Source organism: Ambystoma mexicanum, chromosome 1p, assembly GCF_040938575.1.
Source record: "Ambystoma mexicanum isolate Mex_15411 chromosome 1p, UKY_AmexF1_1, whole genome shotgun sequence".
NCBI lineage: Eukaryota > Metazoa > Chordata > Amphibia > Caudata > Ambystomatidae > Ambystoma > Ambystoma mexicanum.
The window spans coordinates 359,479,261-359,498,974 of NC_090921.1; the positions used below are offsets into that span (position 1 = coordinate 359,479,261).

General features: G+C 44.8%; 1 protein-coding gene across 1 annotated transcript in view; it reads left to right on the plus strand.

Moving 5' to 3' along the window:
* LOC138570157 (occludin-like) overlaps positions 1-19,285 on the plus strand; it is a 349,343-nt gene extending 330,058 nt beyond the window's left edge. The window contains exons 6-8 of the mRNA XM_069648824.1: positions 3,955-4,126; positions 11,301-11,342; positions 15,070-19,285. Coding sequence (XP_069504925.1) covers positions 3,955-4,126; positions 11,301-11,342; positions 15,070-15,171 — 316 coding nt within the window. The 3' untranslated portion in view covers positions 15,172-19,285. The remainder of the gene's footprint in view (positions 1-3,954; positions 4,127-11,300; positions 11,343-15,069) is intronic.
* The last annotated feature ends 429 nt before the right edge of the window (positions 19,286-19,714 follow it).

The window sequence follows — 19,714 nt, forward strand, 5'->3', positions numbered from 1 at the left end:
AGACATTAAATCATCATTAATGTCTACCTAAATGACACTGTCATGGTCCAAGGCCCTCAGGCCAATCTCCTCCGCTTTGATAGGCACTTACCTCTCCTCATCAATTTCCTCTCAAATCCTGCTGTCCCCTCCTCTCCCCCCTTGACTACCTTGCCCTCTCTCTCCTCCTCCTCCTCCTCCTCCTCTGCACCTCCTAGGGCTCTTTCTCCTCTGCAGGGCGTACCTCTGATCTGTACCCCTCCCCAGAAGGTCTTTAAGGTTAGCAACCTTCTTCATATTTCCACTCTCAACTCTCGCTCTGCTGTCAAACACTCCTCTGACATCTGCCACCTCCTTGAAAAACTAGACCCTGATGTCCTTGGTCTTACTGAGACATGGTTCACGGCCAGCTCTGTCACGAGCTTTGACACTCTCCTCCCTAATGGCTACAAGATCCTCTCTGCACCCAGATCCTCCCGGTCCGGTGAGGGGGTCGCCATGATCTTTCCTGAGTGGATTACTGCCTCTATCATTCCCACTCAGACCTACTCCTCTTTTGAATGTCGTGTCTGTAGGCTTTCTCTCTCGCTTACCCATTCTTTTTCTGTGGCTACCATCTACCAGCCTCCTGGTCAAATCACCTCATTTCTCTCCAAGTGGGCGGACCTCTCCTCCCTCCTGGCCTCTACCACTCAACTATTCCTCCTTGGTGACCTCAATATACATTTAGACTCTCCTTGTTCCTCCTCTGTACTCTTCCGTGACCTCTGCGACTCCCTCTCCCTGTCCATCCTCCCCTCTGGCCTGACTCACTCTGCAGGGCACACACTTGATGTTTTGATCTCCTCTGACCTCCCCCTCTCCATCCCTCTCACCACCCCTCACTCCTGGAGCGATCACTCCCTCCTCTCCTCTCATTTCTCCCTCTCTTCCCCCCAAGCCAAGCCTACCCCAACCGTGCCACCTACCTTCTCGGACATCCGGCCCATGAAGCGTGTGTCAGTTGAGTCTTTTGCTGCCACTTTATCTCCCCCCCTCCACCTCTGGCTCTCTCATATCCTGACACAGCCCTGTCTCTGCTCTACTCTTCAATTTCTGATACTCTTGATGCTCTTGCCCCTGTCATGAGGATCCTTTTGAAGTCCAAAGCCAAGTGCAATTCCTGGTATGACTCTAACGTAGCTACACTTAAACGTAAGTGTAGGTTGGCTGAGAGGAAATGGAGGGCTTCCTGTTCATCCTCTGACAAACTGCCTCACTTCATTTAAGAAACCCAGGATATCCTGTCCGCCCTCTCTACCCCAGCCCCTCCTCTCTCCTCTTCCCTCTCCATCTGTGCTTGCGGAACCTCCTTTAGCCACCCCCACCATCCTTTTCGTCCTTTCCTCTTTTCTCCCCTGACAAGGTCGCTAGACAAGTCCAATCTATGAAAGCCTCATCAAAACTGGTTCATCCCTGTTCCTCTAAAAGCATCAAGGACCACATTGACACCCTCACTCCGGCCCTTGCTGATTTTTCCAACCACTCCTTTGCCTCAGGATCTTTCCCCTCTCCTCTGAAGCACTCCCTTGTGCATCCTCTTCTCAAGAAACCCGAAGCTGATCCTTCTTGTCCAGCTAACTATCGCCCAATTTCCATTACTCCCTTTCTGGGCAAACTCCTGGAAACTCTGGCCATCTCTCAGTTTAACCTTCATTCCAATTTTGTGGGCTGTCTCCATGACCACCATTCTGGCTTCAGAGCTGCCAGAAGCACGGAAACTGCTTGCCTGAACATCCGTGAAGATCTGCTCTCCAACCTTGACTCTAACATTTCCTCTGTCCTCATCCACCTCGATCTCTCTTCTGCCTTTGACATGGTCAACCATACCATCCTGCTCAACCGTCTCTGTGAAAACCTGGGTATCACTGATCAGGCTCTGGCCTGGCTGACCTCTTTACTCTCTGATCGACCCTCCCAGGTCCAACTTGGGTCCTTCCTATCATCTATCTTCCTCTCTACCTGTGGTGTTCCCCAGGGGTCTAACCTCTCGCCCTGGCTTTTCAACCAATACCAGGCAACTCTCCCCGCAGCAGTGCCATTTTCTGCTCAAATTTCCAGTGCTACACTGACGACACTCAACTCATTTTCAGGCTGCCTTCGGCCACCTCCTCTCCCTCTCTCATCTCTGATTGCTTAACTGCCATTCAAGATTGGTGTGCCGCCAATGATCTTTGTCTGAATGCCAGCAAGACGGAGATCCTCCTCATCGGCACACCTTCACCATCCTTTCCCCTCACTCTCTGGCGGCTTCCCTTGGCCCTCCTCCTACCCCCACCTGCGAGGCTAAGAACCTCGGGTCATCTTTGACTCCACCCTTTCCTTCTCCGCCCACATCTCTGAGGTCTCTAAAAAAGTCAAACTTCCTACTGCACCTCCTCAGAGGTACTCTGCCTTTCCTCTCCTTCCCCCAGAAGCTCATGGTCTCCCAAGCTCTGGTTCTCTCTAGGTTGGACTATTGTAACAGCCTCTTTCTAAATCTACCTGCCTCTACTCTCTGCCCTCTGCAACTAATCCAGAACAGGACCTCAAGCCCTGGGATCTTATCTCTCCAGCTCTGAAATCTCTCTATTGGCTCCCAGTGGATGCAAGGATTAAATTCAAAACCCTCTGCATTGTCCACAAGGCTTTCTGGGGCCTGGGTCCATAATACCTTCAGTATCCCTCTGCAAATACCTCCCCTCTCGAGCTCTTCGCTCCTCTACCTCCAACTCACTCAGGGTCAGTCGTTTTTCAGAGAAACGAGCTGGGGGTAGATCTCTGTCTTCGGCTGGGGCCTCCCTCTGGAACAGCCTCCCTGCCATTCTAAAACTTGAGGAGAACCATCTCCGCTTCCGGAAGCACCTCAAGACCTTCCTCTTTTCTTCTGCCTTTGTTCCCCCTCTCTGCTGCTGATCTGTTCTCTCTTGGCACCGTGCACCTGGCCCCCTCTGTCCTCTGGGCCCAGGTACCTGCTCACCCTGCCACCCTCCAGCACTGCCTCCGGGCCACCCCTTGCACTGGGGTCTGTATTTGTACCCATACAGCCCCCCCCTTTTTCTCCCTGCACATATCAGACCTACCCTGTCTGCTCCCTTAAACCTTGCACTTGCAAATTGCTGGCTGCACTACCACTGTTTGTTGCCTTTATTATTCTTTTTTTATTATTATTTATCTGTTTCTCCTCTGTTTTGCACTTTCCACTTCTCCCCCCTTCCATGCACTTTACCCCTCCCCCATGCACGTGCACGTTCTCAATATCATTGGACCTACTAAGATCGCTGTTTTGTTCTCCCCTTTCCCCTCCTTTGCCTTGTCGCGCTCTGAAACACTTGTGTACAAGCGCCATAGAAATAAAATATCAATAGCAATATCAATATCAAGGTGCTATCTGAACTTAAGAGTCCCTGTAAAAGGAACACAATCTTTTCATTTATGTTGATCACTGAACACAACGAAATTATGTTGCATAACAAAAATGGTTCTAGGTGATCTTCTCGAAAAGAAATTGTTGAATTCGATTTGGCCGAATTTGTATTTCTATTTTCTTTTCCATTTGGCCACAAATATATGCGGGAAAGACCCCTGCTGCCTCCCGACCTCCCCTAGCTTTAGTATGACGATTACCCACCCCATATATATATTTGCAGCCCAATTCGTCCAAAAGAAATCCAACCATTTCAAATTCGACAAAATCATTTGATAACATCTCCCATTACCACAAAAATACCTACGTTTTAAAAATCAGAATATATTTGTACTTGTCCACAAAATATTCCTTCGTTCAAGGAGAACTATTTATTATTGAAAAAACTGTTTGCTCCCAAATTCCAAAAGTGGGCTGGGCAGTAAAGTAATCGAACTTCAAAATGTTGCTGGAGCTCTGGTCTGAAAATATGGGTGAGGTTTCCGTGTTATTGGTCTGTCCTCACCTTTTCTGTGTGTTTCACCTTGTAGTGTGTATCCTCCAATAACCAACGACGAGACGCGCCAGGAGTACAAGAGGGAGTTTGATCTGGATCTCAAGCACTACAAGCAGATGTGTGCTGAAATGGATGACATCAATGACCAGCTGAACCAGCTCAACAAACAGCTGGATGGCCTGTCAGAGGACAGCCCTCAGTACCAGGTAAAGGCGGCAAATCCACCTCATTACCACCAAACTCGATTACCGTTACCGCTACTTGGGTCCCGCAGGACTCCATAGCGATTGCAGCAGAATTATTCTGCCAATGCGGATTTCCACCGATTTTGCTGATTTTGGGTGGTAAAGTGGACGACTTACCTCCAGCTTCTTGCTGGAGATAAATCCTCCACCTTATCATCCTACACCTTACCACCAAACTTGTAGTACAGTGGTGTGTGGTAATGTGGCAGTAATGTGGTAGGAACAGAGTTATTGCTGCATTACCACCGTTTTTACCTACACTGCCATACTTGTAATTAGGCCTTTAGGGCCTTGCATCAAAGAAAGTTTGAAATGTGGCCTGTATCTGACAAATGTGGCCTGCATCTGACAAATGTGGCCTGTATGTGGCATGAAAGGAGATTGTTGTGCCTGTTCAGTGCGGTCGAGTAAAGCTTGCACTGCCTATTCTCCACCTGTTTTGCGTAAGGTTAGTACGCTGACCTTGAATTACCTGTACTATCTGTGGGGGAAAACTGCACTGCTGCTGCCTCTAATGTGTGTGTGAGACATGCACCGCCGCTGCCCAGGCTTTACCTGTTTGTGTGAGCACATTCTGTGTTGCGTTGCCTCTGCTGTACACATTTCTGTGTGAAGGAATCCTACCTGCCTTTTACCTGCATTGTAACTGCCCTGTCTGAGCACAGCCTACAGTGCTGCTGACCATGCTTTTCCTGCTGCTTGTATGAGTGAAGCTTGCACTGCTCATTCCCTACCAGTTCTGTTTGAGAGGAAGGGGATCATTGTTGTGTGTATTGTTTGTGCTTCTTCACTACCATTTCTGTGAGTAAAGAAAGCTCGCACTCGTGCTGGTCATGCTTTACTTGTGCTCTGGTTGGCTTAAAAGTGCTCTTTTGCTTCCTATAAGGCATGTGAGGGAAGCTTGAACATCTGCTGCCCATGCTGTACCTGTTTAATGTGTCTATAATATACCTTTTAGCAGTGGTGGCTCACCAAAAGACAGTGCAAACAGCCAATAAGAACATATCTTCTTACCTTGACATGGCATTTTGCTAAGCCAACATGACAGGTGTTCTTACACGGGATGAGGGCATTTGTGCAGCCAGCAAGAACATGTGTTTTTACTATGGCATGGGATTTTAAAAGGGGTGTTAAGGGCAAAGCCAACATGAATGTTCTTACACAAGGCAGGGCTTTTGTGCAGCCACAAGAGAATTTCTTACTATGGCATTTTATATAGCCATTACGGGCAAAGCCATAAAGATGAGTGTTCTTAAATGGGGGCGTGGGATGATTTGTGAAGCCAGCAGTACCATGTTTTCTTACTATGGCATGGTATTCATTTCACAAAGTTGTTAAGCGCAAAAGCCAACATAATGAGTGCTCTTACATGAGGGTTGGAAGGTGCAATGGTGCAGCCAGCAAGCAGCAAGAACATGTTTTCTTACTGTAGCATGCCATTTTCTAAATGTGTTAAGGGCAAAGCCAACATGTTAGGTGTTCTTGCATAAGGGGACATCTGAGCAGTTTTCTTACTTTGTTATGGCATTTTAAACTGAAGTTAAGCACAAAGCCATTGTGAGTGTTGTTATGGGTGGGCATTGTGCTGCCAGCAAAGATGTTCTTACTATGGAATTTTGCGAAGCCATTAAGGGCACAGCCATCATGATGAGTGTTTTAATATGGCGGGGGCATTGGTGCAGCCAGGAGGACCATGTTTTCTTACTATGGAATGGCATTCATTTCTCAAAGGTCTTAAGGGTAAAGCCAACATAATGAGTGTTCTTACATGAGGGGTTGAAGGTGCATTAATGCAGCCAGCAAGAACATGTTTTCTTACTATTGCATTCCATTTTATAAAAGCATTAAGGACAAAGCCAGCATGATGAGTGTTCTGACCTGAGGGAACATTTGTGCATGCAGCAAAGACATCTTTTGTAATCGTGACATGGCATTTGAAACTGGTTTTAAGGGAAAAGTCGACATGAGTGTTCCTGTGGGTGGGCATTTCTGCAGCCAGCAAAGACATGTTTTCTTCTTGTGTTAAGGGCAATCCCAAAATGAATGTTCTTACATGGCCATATGGACCTACATAGGTGCAACCAGTGGACAGACTGTCTTACTGTGGCATGGCATTTCTAACTGGTGTTAAGGATGAAAACAACCTGATAAGTGTTCTTAGGTTAGTGTAGCCAGGTCCAGACTGGATACACCAATATAGCCCATTATGGCCACATAAGAACACTTTCTTACTGTTACTGCACATGGGCCCTCATTACAAGTTTGGCGGGTGCCATGGAGCTATTAGCTCCATGGCTGCCACCAAACCGGGTTCATTTACCGGGTTCCTGCAATGAGGAATAACTGGGTCATTCCAACATTGGAGGTCCCGGTAATTCCTCCTTGCAGGAACCAATCCCACAATGGGAATGGGGATGGAGGTAACAATGGGCAGATTACAACTGGCCGTTGTTACCTCCTTCTTTCCCCGCGGGACCCAGAAAGCACGCCTGGTTTTACCAGGCATCCGATCCGGGTCCCACGATGGGAAGCTTGTAATCGGCGCTCCCGTAATGAAGGGGGCCGGCCCCATACCGGCTCCCTTCATTAGGGGAGCGCCAGGGTCATAATGAGGCCCATTGTCTTTTACTGGTATCAAGGAAAAAGCACACATGATGAGTGTTCTTACATGTCCATACAAGCTTACATTGATGCAGCCAATCTGGACATATTTTCTCCCTGTGGCATGTTATATTTTACTGGCCTTAAATTATTTTTGGATGCTGGCATATATTGGCAGAGCCAGCTTGGACATGTTTTCTTATAGTATTATTACAAGCATTATGGGAAAAGCAAACATGTATATGTTCTTATGTGGGAATACTGGCATATATATATATACATATTCGTTCAGCCAGCATAGAAATGTATGGGCACAGTCGGCATGATTATTTTTTTTTTACAGAATATTGACATGTAATGGCCAAAGGTATCATGAAAATAAATTGGAAAATGTTACTGTGCACGGTTGGGGACTTGGAATCTAATGGATTTTTCATGTCTTTCCCTACAAAACCTACTGGAAAACTGACTTTTACTCACTTTTTTACAGAAATGTGTGCTGTAAAATGCACCATTTTAATCCATTATTTAACATGTTTTCACGGGGGAAGAAACCCACGAACCTTTGTTGGTTGGGTTGGACTCCCTGGAGATAAAAGATTGACCTCAGAAGAAACTGGAGGTAAATCTTCCACCTTACTGCCAAACATCATCAGATTAACTGTGCACTAGTGCTGCTCATCGTAAATCTGCTAAAAAGCCTCATGGAGCCCTATGGACTCCAAATGTAAGGCCTTACACCACTGCGCCAACTCGTAATCTGGTGGTAAATCCACAGGTCTGAGTGGCAGTAAAAGTAAACAAGTTTGGTGGTAAAACTGCTGATGTACTTCCAATTTACTGCCAAACCCCTAATGAGTCCCAATGTGTTGACGTATCTATGGTTTTCATGAGAGGCATGCCGATTCCACCAGAAATCGTGCCCCTCACAAAGAGACAATCTTGGTGTGCTGTATTTGTATTTTTATTCATGAATAAAGCGATTAGGCCTAAGCACTGAACAAAAGGAAACATAGTATGCTCATAGTTGTAAATACAAATCAAGAAAATAAACACATGGGGCCTCATTCTAAGTGTGCCGGTCCGGAAACAACGGTGCCAGTAAGCTTACTGGTTCCGGACCGGCAAATTACAACTCTGCGGGCGGTTGCCCTCCTGCCCAGCAGGCCAGACCTGCCAGGCAGGACTGCACCCGCTCACAGAGTTTTCACGGGAGCACCTGCACCGTTAGCAACGGTGCCGGTGCTCCCGTGTCCCCATTCCCATAGAGTCCAATAAGACTCTATGGGAATGGGGACTAACAAAATTATCATCGCCTGACTTCTCAGTCACTGGACTTGGAATAGCCCAGTGGCACCGGGAAGTCAGGCGCTGGTCGTTTTTTATGGGCTCGGCAGCAACCCGGCAGTAGCACCGGCAGGGTTACCTCCGGACCTGAAATGAGGCCCATGGAATTATGAAGAAGACAAGAGAAAGGATTTAAGTCAATCAAGGACAATAAGGGTAGAGGACTGCTTAGAGTGTCTAACAGTGAGGAACGAGTTAGTGACCTGCATTAAAGCAGTTTCAGTAGAATGCATGGGGCGGAAGTCTGATTGGGGAAACGGAAGAGAGTGGTAGTGAAGATAGTGAGAGTCTGGAAAAAGAACAGCACACTGAAGTAGCTTACAAAGAAAGGGATGAAGCGAGATTGGGCAATAGTTATACGGGTGTGAGGGATTCAGAGGCTTTTTCAAAATGGGAAGTATTAAACCATGCTTAAAGGCAGCAGGGAAAGTAGAAGAAGAGGAAAAAGACAAGTTAATAAAAGAAGAAAAATGAAAGAATTGCAAGAAAGACTTTGGGAATTAAAGGCGAGGGCAAAGGGTCATTTGGGGAAGCAGTAGGGTGGAGGCTAGAAAGAATGGTAGCTGTCTCAGAAATAGTGACGGAAGTAAAGAGGACAAAGAAGGACGAAGAACAGAGGAAGAGACAGGAGAAGGAATGGTACAGAATGGAGGTAAGGACGCTCATAGTTGATATCTTTGACGAGAAAAAGTTAGAGAAATCAAGGGCAGAGAGAAAAGGAAGTGTAGCAGGATCCAGGGATGGAAGAGAAAGCAAATGATCCACCAATTGGAAAAGACATTGAGGGTGAGGTGAAAATTGATGAATGAGATCAAAGTAGTAGGAAGTTTTGGTTAGGAGAAGAGTCAGCTCATAGGAAGAATGAAGAGAGGTGAGTGAAGAGGGATCAGAGAGGGAGTGAGATTCCCTCCAGCGACGTTCCACCCTCCGAAGAGAACGAAGCTGGGGGTGGGGGAGAGCCAGGGCTCAGAGGGTTTCTTCATGATCACAAAAGAGCGCAGAGGCAGAAACTTGTCAAGAGAGGAGGTCAGAGTAGAAGAAAGACAATAGATAGCTAAGTCAGGTGAGTAAGGGACAAATGTAGTGCACTGGTCACAAGTGAAATGTGCAATCGCCATCACTCTACTCTGGTTTTGATTATTATTGTGTGTTATGAATAACGCACACAACGACTCTGGCTTTGGTAAAATGATTGGCATTCTTCCCCTATTATTTCTTTAGGGGTCAGTATGAATCCTGCCAAGAAGGCCTCATATACCAGTCATGAGTAACCCTTTGAGGAAGTGAGAATGTATGTCAACTTGTGGTTTGATTCAATGATTGAAGTATACACTTAGCTTTACTCATCTCAGAATCGCACACTCTATGAATGACCCCATCTTACCTATGGCAAACCCTGTATTACGCAAGAGTACCAATAAGCAGCACCCTTCTAAGGAATCACTTAGGAACTCTCACAGGATGCTATGGCATTGCCTGGGACGCCAACACTAGCTCCGGGCAATGCAACACTGAGTAGTGAATGGCATTGATGTTCTGTGCCTTTAGCATAACAACCCCTCCTACACCACACAGCTGCATGGTGGAGCATGTAACATTGACAGCACACCTCCTTCTTACAATAACTCATCTTTCGGGGGAAGCGAAACGCAGCCCTAGAAAGGTCTTCTAATACTGTGTTTTGCACTTGGCACAGTAGGGAGGTTTCCACATATCTTTCCTTTTTGAGCTCAACAAAATCCATCAAATCCACATGAAGAGGTCTACGGCACATGAACAGAGAGTTTGTGAGGAGCGTGGGGCACCTGACCAGAAAGCATGAGGGGCAATAGGGACATGTTCAAAGGGTTTGAGGATTTTGGGTCACACGGGCAGAACTACAGAACCTCTGGATACATAGTGATACGTGCTTGGGGCATATGGGCAGATGTATAGGTGCCGGGGTTACATGGACAGAGTGTGAGGCGTTTGGGCAACATGGGCAGAGAGTGGAGGCCTGCTGGCAGGTGCACTTGAGCCACTCGCGCCACACGGACAGATGGCATGTGGATTGTTGGGCCCATGGGCATACAGCATAAGGATCTTGACCACATGAATATGGAATGTGGGGATAGTTTGTCCAATGCTAGATAGTTTGAGTAGCTTAGCCTCTTGGACGGATAGCGTGAGAAGTTATTCACATGGATAGTGTGAGTAGCTTGTGAGTCGGGTTGGATAGTTACACCCCAGGGGACCAGAGGTGATCCAGCTCACACTGAGTGCTATTTCTAATGGATCAAAATGATTAGGACGACCCTTATTAGGTTGCTTTACATTTGGTCGACTGATTTTGAGGCACCTTGTTCAACCTCCCTTGTATTCTGTTAAGGGAATCCCCACCGTTCCCCCTTACAATCCCAATGGCCCCTGCCCACTCCTAAACCCCCATAAACCCAAACATCCAAACATATGAGAGAGAGAGAGAGAGAGAGAGAGAGAGAGAGAGAGAGAGTGTGTGTGTGTGTGTGTGTGTGTGTGTGTGTGTGTGTGTGTGTGTGTGTGTGTGTGTGTGTGTGTGTGTGTGTGTGTGTGTGTGTGTGTGTGTGTGTGTGTGTGTGTGTGTGTGTGTGTGTGTGTGTGTGTGTGTGTGTGTGTGTGTGTGTGTGTGTGTGTGTGTGTGTGTGTGTGTGTGTGTGTGTGTGTGTGTGTGTGTGTGTGTGTGTGTGTGTGTGTGTGTGTGTGTGTGTGTGTGTGTGTGTGTGTGTGTGTGTGTCAAAATGTAGGCCATTTTACTGCACTGCACACCATGTTTAACTCATACATGTCCCCCATAATGCTGCTGCAACCACAAGTTGGAAAGTGAGCTATAAAATATATAAATCAAATAAACACTATACAGGTGGAACGGGAACTGCACCTTGTAGGTGACGCTCCTTTTGAGGGCATCATTACTTCGGTCTTCCGCCATGCCAGTAGGAATTGGTTTAGGGATGCACATGGGAAAGAGACAGGCTGTTTCTCTATTTGTGTAGGTGCAGAGCTTGCAGTAGCATGTTCTTGCATTGCTGTGCTGTCGGATCACATAGTCCGGTTCGACTGCCTGGGTTCTTGATGAGATGTGCTACTAACATGTAAACAAACAGACAGACAGACGGGTAACTTAACATCAATACTTCAATGTATAACACTGTTTATTTCTTTATTTCAGGGAGTGGCCGAGGAATATAACAGACTGAAGGTTGTAAAAAGGGTATGTATATTGTTTGTCTTTTATACTGCAAATATCGCCACTGTAGCGGTTTTAAAGTGCTGAGCCTTGTCCATGTAGAGGTGAATTGTGGGTGTGGAATGAAAGTTATTTTTTGTTTAATTGCAAACAAAAAAAGACCAATTTAGAAAGACCATTCTGAGACCGCTCTGAGCGGTCTTTATTAATCAAGCTGTGATGCCCCTGGACCCACAGGAGTACATGCATGGGTTGATAAGCATGGCCGGGATGGGCAAGGAAGACGGATGTCGCGGGTGTGATGTAAGTGTTTGTGTGCCTGCGTCTGCGTGTATGGTGTGGGATAATATTTGTAGTGTGGAAGGGGCTGGGGAGAAGGAAGGTATGAGTGTTTTTGGGTGTGCATGGGCAAATAACTGTGTATGTTTGTATGTGTTTGTGTGTGTGTGTTTTAGTTTGTTTTTGCAAGTGTGTGTGTGTGTGTGTGTGTCTGTGAGGGGATGAAGGGCTGGGTAGGAATGGTTATGGCAGGGAGACGGCGAGGGAGTAAAGGGCAGTTCTGGGGTGAAACCCCTGATTTTATGAGTGAGGGCAGATGGGGGATTGGTTTTCAGGGGAGGGTGGAGCGATGAAAAGTGATATCAGCAAATATTAGATAGCAGCAAAACAGCCAGAAAAAAAATTATCTTTATTGCGTACGGCCTTTAATATTCGAGAATATCACATAAAACCAAATTGCGACCCACCCCCCACTCAGGTTGACAGCTAGAAAGCTAGATTGTGATCTGTAGAGTGAAAAGGAAAGTAGGCCAAGGAGAGCGGAAAAGGGGAAGAGTGGGAAATGTCAGTAAGACCCATCAGCGGGAGTGGATCCAATATGGTTATCTGATTATCAGCCCCAACAACTCCCATGAGCTCGTGAGCACATCTCAAGGCCATCACGCATCCACAACATGATTTAGCATAATAATACTGATTACACTAGTAATGGCCTCCATGACAGTTCTACCCGCCAATAGGGGAAGCTCTCGCCCCTTCTTTTGATTACATTTCCTTTTGCTGAAAACACTGAAAACGTTGAGTTCATACCAACTATTACTGTTACTCAGCCGTATGTCTGCATTTCCCTGTGTGCTGTGAGTTAAGTCTCTAGTATGCCTCTCAAAGCCACAGCAAATAAGCAACATGGGTGTTCCTCCAATATTCATTGTGAGTCTGCTGATAAAATAGTCCAAGCACAGAAGAAATCCACCAAATAAATCCTACCAAGACAGTACAGGCAATGTGAAAGTAGCTGTGTCTGACATATCAATCCAATTTATCACGAGCTCTCTCTTGCCCACTCTCTGTACTGTCTTTCTCTCTCCGTTTCTCTCACTCTCTATTTCTCCCTGTCTCTAACCATGTATCGGAGAGAGTGGTGTTGTCAGGTGTATGTTTTGCAGACCCACCTGACAGCTGGCACCAGTGCAACCAGAAATAAACAGCAGACATCTTGAAGGAGGTGGGCGGCGGGTATATTGCCATCACACCGGGGAAGCATTGTCCATTTGAGAAGATGTGAGGTGGTACACTGATAGGCTCAACAAGAGGTTGCTGGTGTTCTGGCAGAGCTTGTAAGGCACTCGAGCATCTAGCTGTAGGGATTACAACTGTGTTTGTGTTGTCTATTCTTTGATAAGTATTACCAGCACTCAAAATGAAACATTGCTTTGTTGATCATAGAAGAAACAGATCAGTGGTTTTAATCTGAGTGTGACTCTTTCCTAAATTATTGGGGGAATCCAGACGTGGACCCCTTGCGCACTATTCTTAGAGCGGCACAGTTCCACCCTACTAATGAGGTCCCACCAGACCGAAACACGTGTCTGGGGTTGCTGCTGGTACTCTTGTTCAGAGGAGAATTGTCTAGCATTTTGGTGCTGGACTGCCCTAGGGCAGGACAAAGACTGATATCTTTTGGATATTTCTCTTCTGTGAAAGATAGTGAGCTAAAGAATCTGGGTAAGGCTCTCGTAACCGGGACTAATGTCTGGCAGAGGGACTCCCAGGACTCATGTGCAATCTGGACGAAAGGAGCTATTAAAATAAGGACATTATTTAATTGTACTAGTATTGTAAACTGGCTGTTTTTCAAAATGTACAATTTTAATTTCTAATAATTATATATTGTAGTCATAATAAGAACATTGCAATTGTGTTACTAAGAAAAACAAAATTACCAGAACCTGAAATGACCATACAAATTAGTGTCTGATATAAGGTTATCATTCAAAGATTTACAGCTTCTTACTTTCCTATTATTCTATTTATTAAATACAAAGAAGTGGACAAAGAGCACCAATGGGGGTTCCATAGGGTTCTTTAATGCATGCAATTAAAGAACATTTTGGGAACATAAATACCTATTGCAAACTGGGCTTGGTGCTCATTGTATATATCACAATGCTCAAACTAGCATGAAGGTGTCTGTAACCTTGAACCATCTATACTCAGTGAAGAGACTCAGGGTTTGGTTGTGAGGGTGAAATCTCCGGAAAGCCTGGCCTCAGGTTTAGTATGCCTCTGAATATTGGGCCGACTGCATGCCCGGATCATGATGCACAGTAATTCTTAGAGGATTATAGTTATAGGAGAGTAAAATGTTAACAAGTATGCTGTTTTAATCTAGTGTGAGGGATCAAGTGTAAGTCTTGGACACAGTAACAAGTTTTGCATTGAATAAAGTATTTTATTACCAAAAGAAAAAGAGGGGTTTGGGAAATCCTACCTATCCCTGACTCTAAAAGGGGGTTCCCTGCCTCAACAAAACTAAGGCACGTCTGTGTCAGGTGTCTAAAACCAAAAGAGTTCTGTGTCTTGTGTCCAAAATCCAGCATTACCAGTATATTACGAGCGGCAGACATGCTGGTAAGTTCCCATTCCGCAGAGTCCCATAGGACTTCATGGGATGGGATTGCTGGAATGGCCGGCACCACAAGTACAAGTGCTGGTGATTCTGGCATTTATTTGCTGGTAGGGGCCTAAACTCCTGGCAGGTCAGGCCTGCCGGTAGTTTACTGCCCCCACCGGCAAACTTGTGTTTCCCCAGTTTGGGAAAAATGCTGGTGCCGGAATTACCAGCATTTTTTCCGGACCGGTGAACTCCTAATGATCTTGTTATGTGTTTTCACAGTTTTAAGAGTGAAACCCTTTTTCTCTAAGTGTGGAACTATTCACATTTCAGAGCAAAAGTGAATTTTGACAAATATTTGCCTGATCCACACACAAGGGAAATAAACTTTGCCCAGTCCGGCCACCACTCCTTACCACTCCTAACTTCTATCGCAATCTCCTGCCTCGAGACAATAAAAGAGACGAAATCTAGACAGTTGAAATACCTGCACCACAGGCCTACAGTTCTGCAGCCGATCAGACTTTTCCACATTTTGGAATATAGTTTAGATCAGGCACAGCCAGCTTATCAGCCATCAGCTGTTTTGGCCTGCAATTCCCATGATCCCTCACATCTGGCCATGCTGTTTATGTCTGATGATATTTGTAAGCTAAAACATTACATTTGGAAGGTGATCGTTTTGATATCCCTGGTTTAGACTCTATCTAGCCTACTGCTTAGTGCATGTGAGATACCCTGAGTTCAGGGAACCTTTGGGGATGGCACTTTGCTTTGGGATACACTACCACTGTACCAGTACAGGATTGCAAAAGGGGCACACTCAATGATGCTAACCATGTTGTACTGTCCCCACAGACCCCTGACTACCAGACCAAGAAACTGGAGACCAAGCACCTGCGGAACAAGCTTTTCCACCTCAAAAGGATGGTTGGTGATTATGACAAAGCACGGGGCTGAAAAGTGCAGCGTTGGCCATACATGTTTCCCCCTTGGGCACCCAAAGCCTGGAGAATGAACTTACCACTTGCGACAATGGACATTGCCAAGAACAACGCCAAAGACGTTTTTTTGCCAAACATCACTTTCTTCACATGTCATGTGGACATTCGGACATGACAACAAGAAAACATGGGTGGTAATGTTGCCTATTTTGACACTGTTGGTTATCTTGGGTCCCGAAATTTTGAATCCCCAACCTTGCATCTTGGTGTCCAGATGTGAGAACAAGGTTCAAAATGGTTGAACCCTAAACAAAGAACAGCACGACCATGATCAGGAGAATATCAATGAAAGATGCCTTTCCTCCTTGAAATGACAGAATGTTCCACTTCATAATGGACGCAGTCCACACCTGTACTCTGAGCGATCAATCGCTAATTGGTGGGTAAAATCTGAATTGTATCAGTACCTAAGGTAACAGAGAAACATTTGAATTTTAATCGATTTCTATCGATATGTTGTCATTTGAGAAAAATATGACAGAACATTTAGTATTCAAAGGACTTATCAGCGGATCCCTGGAAAGGATCTCTCAATTTTCCTGATAACTCATCAGGTGGCTTTTGGATGCAATAATTTCATTATATTTCTGTGCCTGGTAACCATCCAAAATAGTGCCGCGGAAGAAGATGGGGGACTGGGAATGAATAAGGGCAAAAGTATGATAAAAGATTTATTGGGGAGACATGAATGAAATGCAGACCTTAAAGGGGGGAGAGGGGCTTAATGACATTAGTGTGAATAAAGTGATACAAATGTACATTTTAGATTGCAAATCCTAAGGTCGCCTACGCATGATGTAGACACACCTTCTCTCGAGGGCTTTCATGCTAGAGCCATTAGTCGCCCAACTTGTTCCCTCAGTGTGTACTGTTATAGAGCCCAGATGTAACTGTACACAACTCTGGTTGTGGTGAAAGGAGTTCACGGACATGACAAGAATTGACAATTGGGGGGTGGCTGATATATCGTCCTCCAGTAGTTTAATGCCAGCGTGGAATTTGGGGGGTACATGACGGAGCTCAATGCCTCTCAATTGTGCAGTGCATGGACACCATTCTGCCCTTTGTGCAGAACAAGGGCAGAAAAGTCCAGAAACTATTGCCCTATTGTCCAAAGATGGCTGTCCTTCAGCTGCCTGTGTTTTAATGACACAAAAAACAAAACTCTAATTTCCTGAGGCAAGAAATGCTCAGAGCAAGCACCCACACCTTTCCCACACCCCTGTCCACATGCCGTGCCCCTGAACACCCATATTTCAACATCTTCCCTCGCACGTATGAAGGAGACCGTGCCCCTGTGACTCCCGTTTGATACCTTTAAAGGGCCTCTATACTCTCAGACTACATCTATTGCACTCCAAATTTCGCACACTCCTACAGACGCATCAGACAGACGAACCACTGCCTTTAGGCACTGAGGCCACACCTGACGCATGTCAATCTAACTGCACTATGTGCATTCACTTTCTAGATCCGTCTAAAAAACGTGTGAACAAACAGGTTATTGCCTTTCAGCAATAATGAAAGGCTAAAATAAGGATGAAATTGTACAACGCGTTGATTGCAAACACAGTGCTTTTTGATGGCCTTGACTAGAAACACCTGTATGCAACCAGTTAAATCCCTGCCGTGCTGGTGAGCTGATTAAGGGAGACCGTGGGCATACCAGGGACATTAGGTCCTCGAAAATCCACCCCTTTTCTGTCCTCGAGTACATACTCACTGACACCAGAGAACAGTCTTCTTATGCTGTTGCCACCGACTTCTGGAACATTTTGACACCCCCTTCACTGAGCAATTACAAACCTACTAACCTTCAGAAAACTATGGAAAACAAGCCTTCTCCAACCCTTAACCCCTCTCAGTAATGGAGTGATCCTAACGAGCTTCAGCCCCCTTTATGCTATATTGATGAATGCTTCACCAATTGTCTGCTCTGCACCTCCCACCCTTAACAACCTCAACCTCCTATGGTCCCACACATACTGCTTGGGTCTGAATGTAATTCCCTCTGCCAATTTCACTTCCTGCGACTACATCATATTATTGTACACACCCTCTGCTTAGGCTAGGTAGGGTTACCCATAGGGTATCTACGACTATATAAAAAGAATAATGATCACATTCACAGGGAAGTTACCACTGACCTACTCAAAACAATTGGAATGCAGTCAATTTTCTCCTCTGTTATTGACCTCTTTCCAAACATTCTAATTTCAGCAGCAGCCGAAAAGCCAACATTGTACACACTGTTTTATTTGCCCACAAAGAGCATATGGCGTTGTAGACCTCGTGTGGAGTCATTATCGTTTCGAATATTAATGCCCTAGGTTTTGCCTTGGGCAATAACAAGTAAGCAGGAATTATCTCAAAATGACTCGTCATCGGTCTGTACGTCTTAAACAGTATAAGTACAATTCTTAAAACCCCAAATGCAGCAGAATGTCCTGATGTGACTATGTTTGTTTCTGGTTACCTAGCCAAATAGCACTCTGCTGTCCCCTGATGATGGGTGTCCACTACCCTCAAATACAGCCACTTGTATAACAAACAAGGATGTCCTATTAACCCCACTAGGAAGGGTTACAACAGTCACGTGAATAGACAATGATGTCAACAGTAGTGTACCAGTAACCCTAGCTGATAACACAGATTCAATAATCATAAGGTCTGCTGAACCAGATTGCTAAGAACAAGCTCCACACCCTTTTATTCCAAAAACGGACCATTTTTATCTGTAGCAACATCCTGTTTAACATATATCTAATCCATACACCCAATAAACTCACTCACAGTTATGCTCATCGTCATTTTCTAATCTATGAATCCTTTGCTCTCCATCCCCTCTCCTTCATACACCTAGAATCAAATTATGGATAATGCAGACAAATTATGATTGTCTTCAGTTAATTCTCCCCCTATTATTTATCCAACTTTTTAAATCTTTACTTCGTGTCTTATGGACACAATCTCATATTCCTTATATATATTGTGCCTGTGCCATTGGCTCCCCATCGTGGCAAGACTTTTATCCATATCAGCTTCCTGGTTAACAGGGCCATTCATCTGAAACAACCTGCCTATTTACTAGTCTACTAACCTATCAGGGTGTAAGGAGCCCTTGCATGTCACCAGATACTCTATGATTCAAGGAAAGTAAGACCCTGAAGGAATCTTTCATTGGGGCCACACAGCACCTTAGAACTCCCTCCCCATTCATTTGTGCAATGCACCTGCTTATCTTGTTTTCAAGTAAAGGTTACACGAACACCTTCTTATCTTGTTTCTGGATGTGCAGTATTTTCTAATTTTTTTTATTATTATTTTAGTGTATGTATATTGATGGTAAATTGTGTAAATTGATCATTTGTGTGTTTTTTTTTATTTCCTTGAAACATCTTTGTACAGTCCGCAGTGCCCGCAGCTGGTTCTTATTAAAGAGAATGGCATATAGGAAAAGTCTGGAGAACCTCCAGAATGGGTGGCAAGGACATTGAACATTATGTTGGTGCCACTGTAACACCAAGATACTGGAAGTAAATGTCTGCCAAGATCAATTGGGATCTTGACCTTTAATATTGTACATTAAGAATCCAGCAAAAAAAAAAATCTTGTTTAATTTATAGTACAATAACTACTCAGATATCCAAAGAAAAAGTTAGACGGCTGAAAATGTTAAATAAAAAATGAAAAAACAATATCTCGAATTTCAAAATGCTGAATGAACAAAATTGAAAAATAAAAGGAAATCAGAGGCTGCATAAAGGAAGTCCAAGACCGGTATTATTGGTAGAAATAAGACCAGGACTGTGTAAATCAGATATATTCCTCCACCCTAACAGCCCACTGACCATTTAAGAAGTTGGTTAAAACGAGTTCAGAAAGAGCAGTAGGAAACGGGGTTTTGTTTTAATGATGATGTAAATGCCCCCTAATAAATGTCATCATCTTCCTTTTGGGTTGTGCGTTATGCGGATACTATTAAAACAGTTGTGCATTGTAGCAACACAGAATTAGTCTTTTCAGTATGAAGGTATCTTGTTTCCCATTAAAACTGTGTATTTTTATTCCACCCTTTTCCATTTAATTTTCAGAAGTACTCGTTTTCTTAATTAAGGGGATTATCTAACTCGCATGCCAATCCCACTTGAATTCTTATATTAACACTTAACTGTGAAACTCTTTTGAAGAGATTTGGGTAACTAGAAAGTGGGTTTAAAATTGAAAAGAGGCTGCAACCAATGTAGTATTCTGCACATGAAACCAAGCAAATACATATTTCTTACAGATGAAATATGAAATGTTCACATTTCAGAATAACCACGCAACATCAGCCCCCTCAGAACCACCTTCAAAGTCAAAGGCAATTGCCCCTCTTACTTTGGGCGAGGACAGGTTTATTCATTGTTATACCATTGAAGCCCAAAGATTTACTTTCACAGATTTCTCCCTGTAATACCTCTGGGTACACTATACCTTGCCACGGTCCTGTGGAGGGT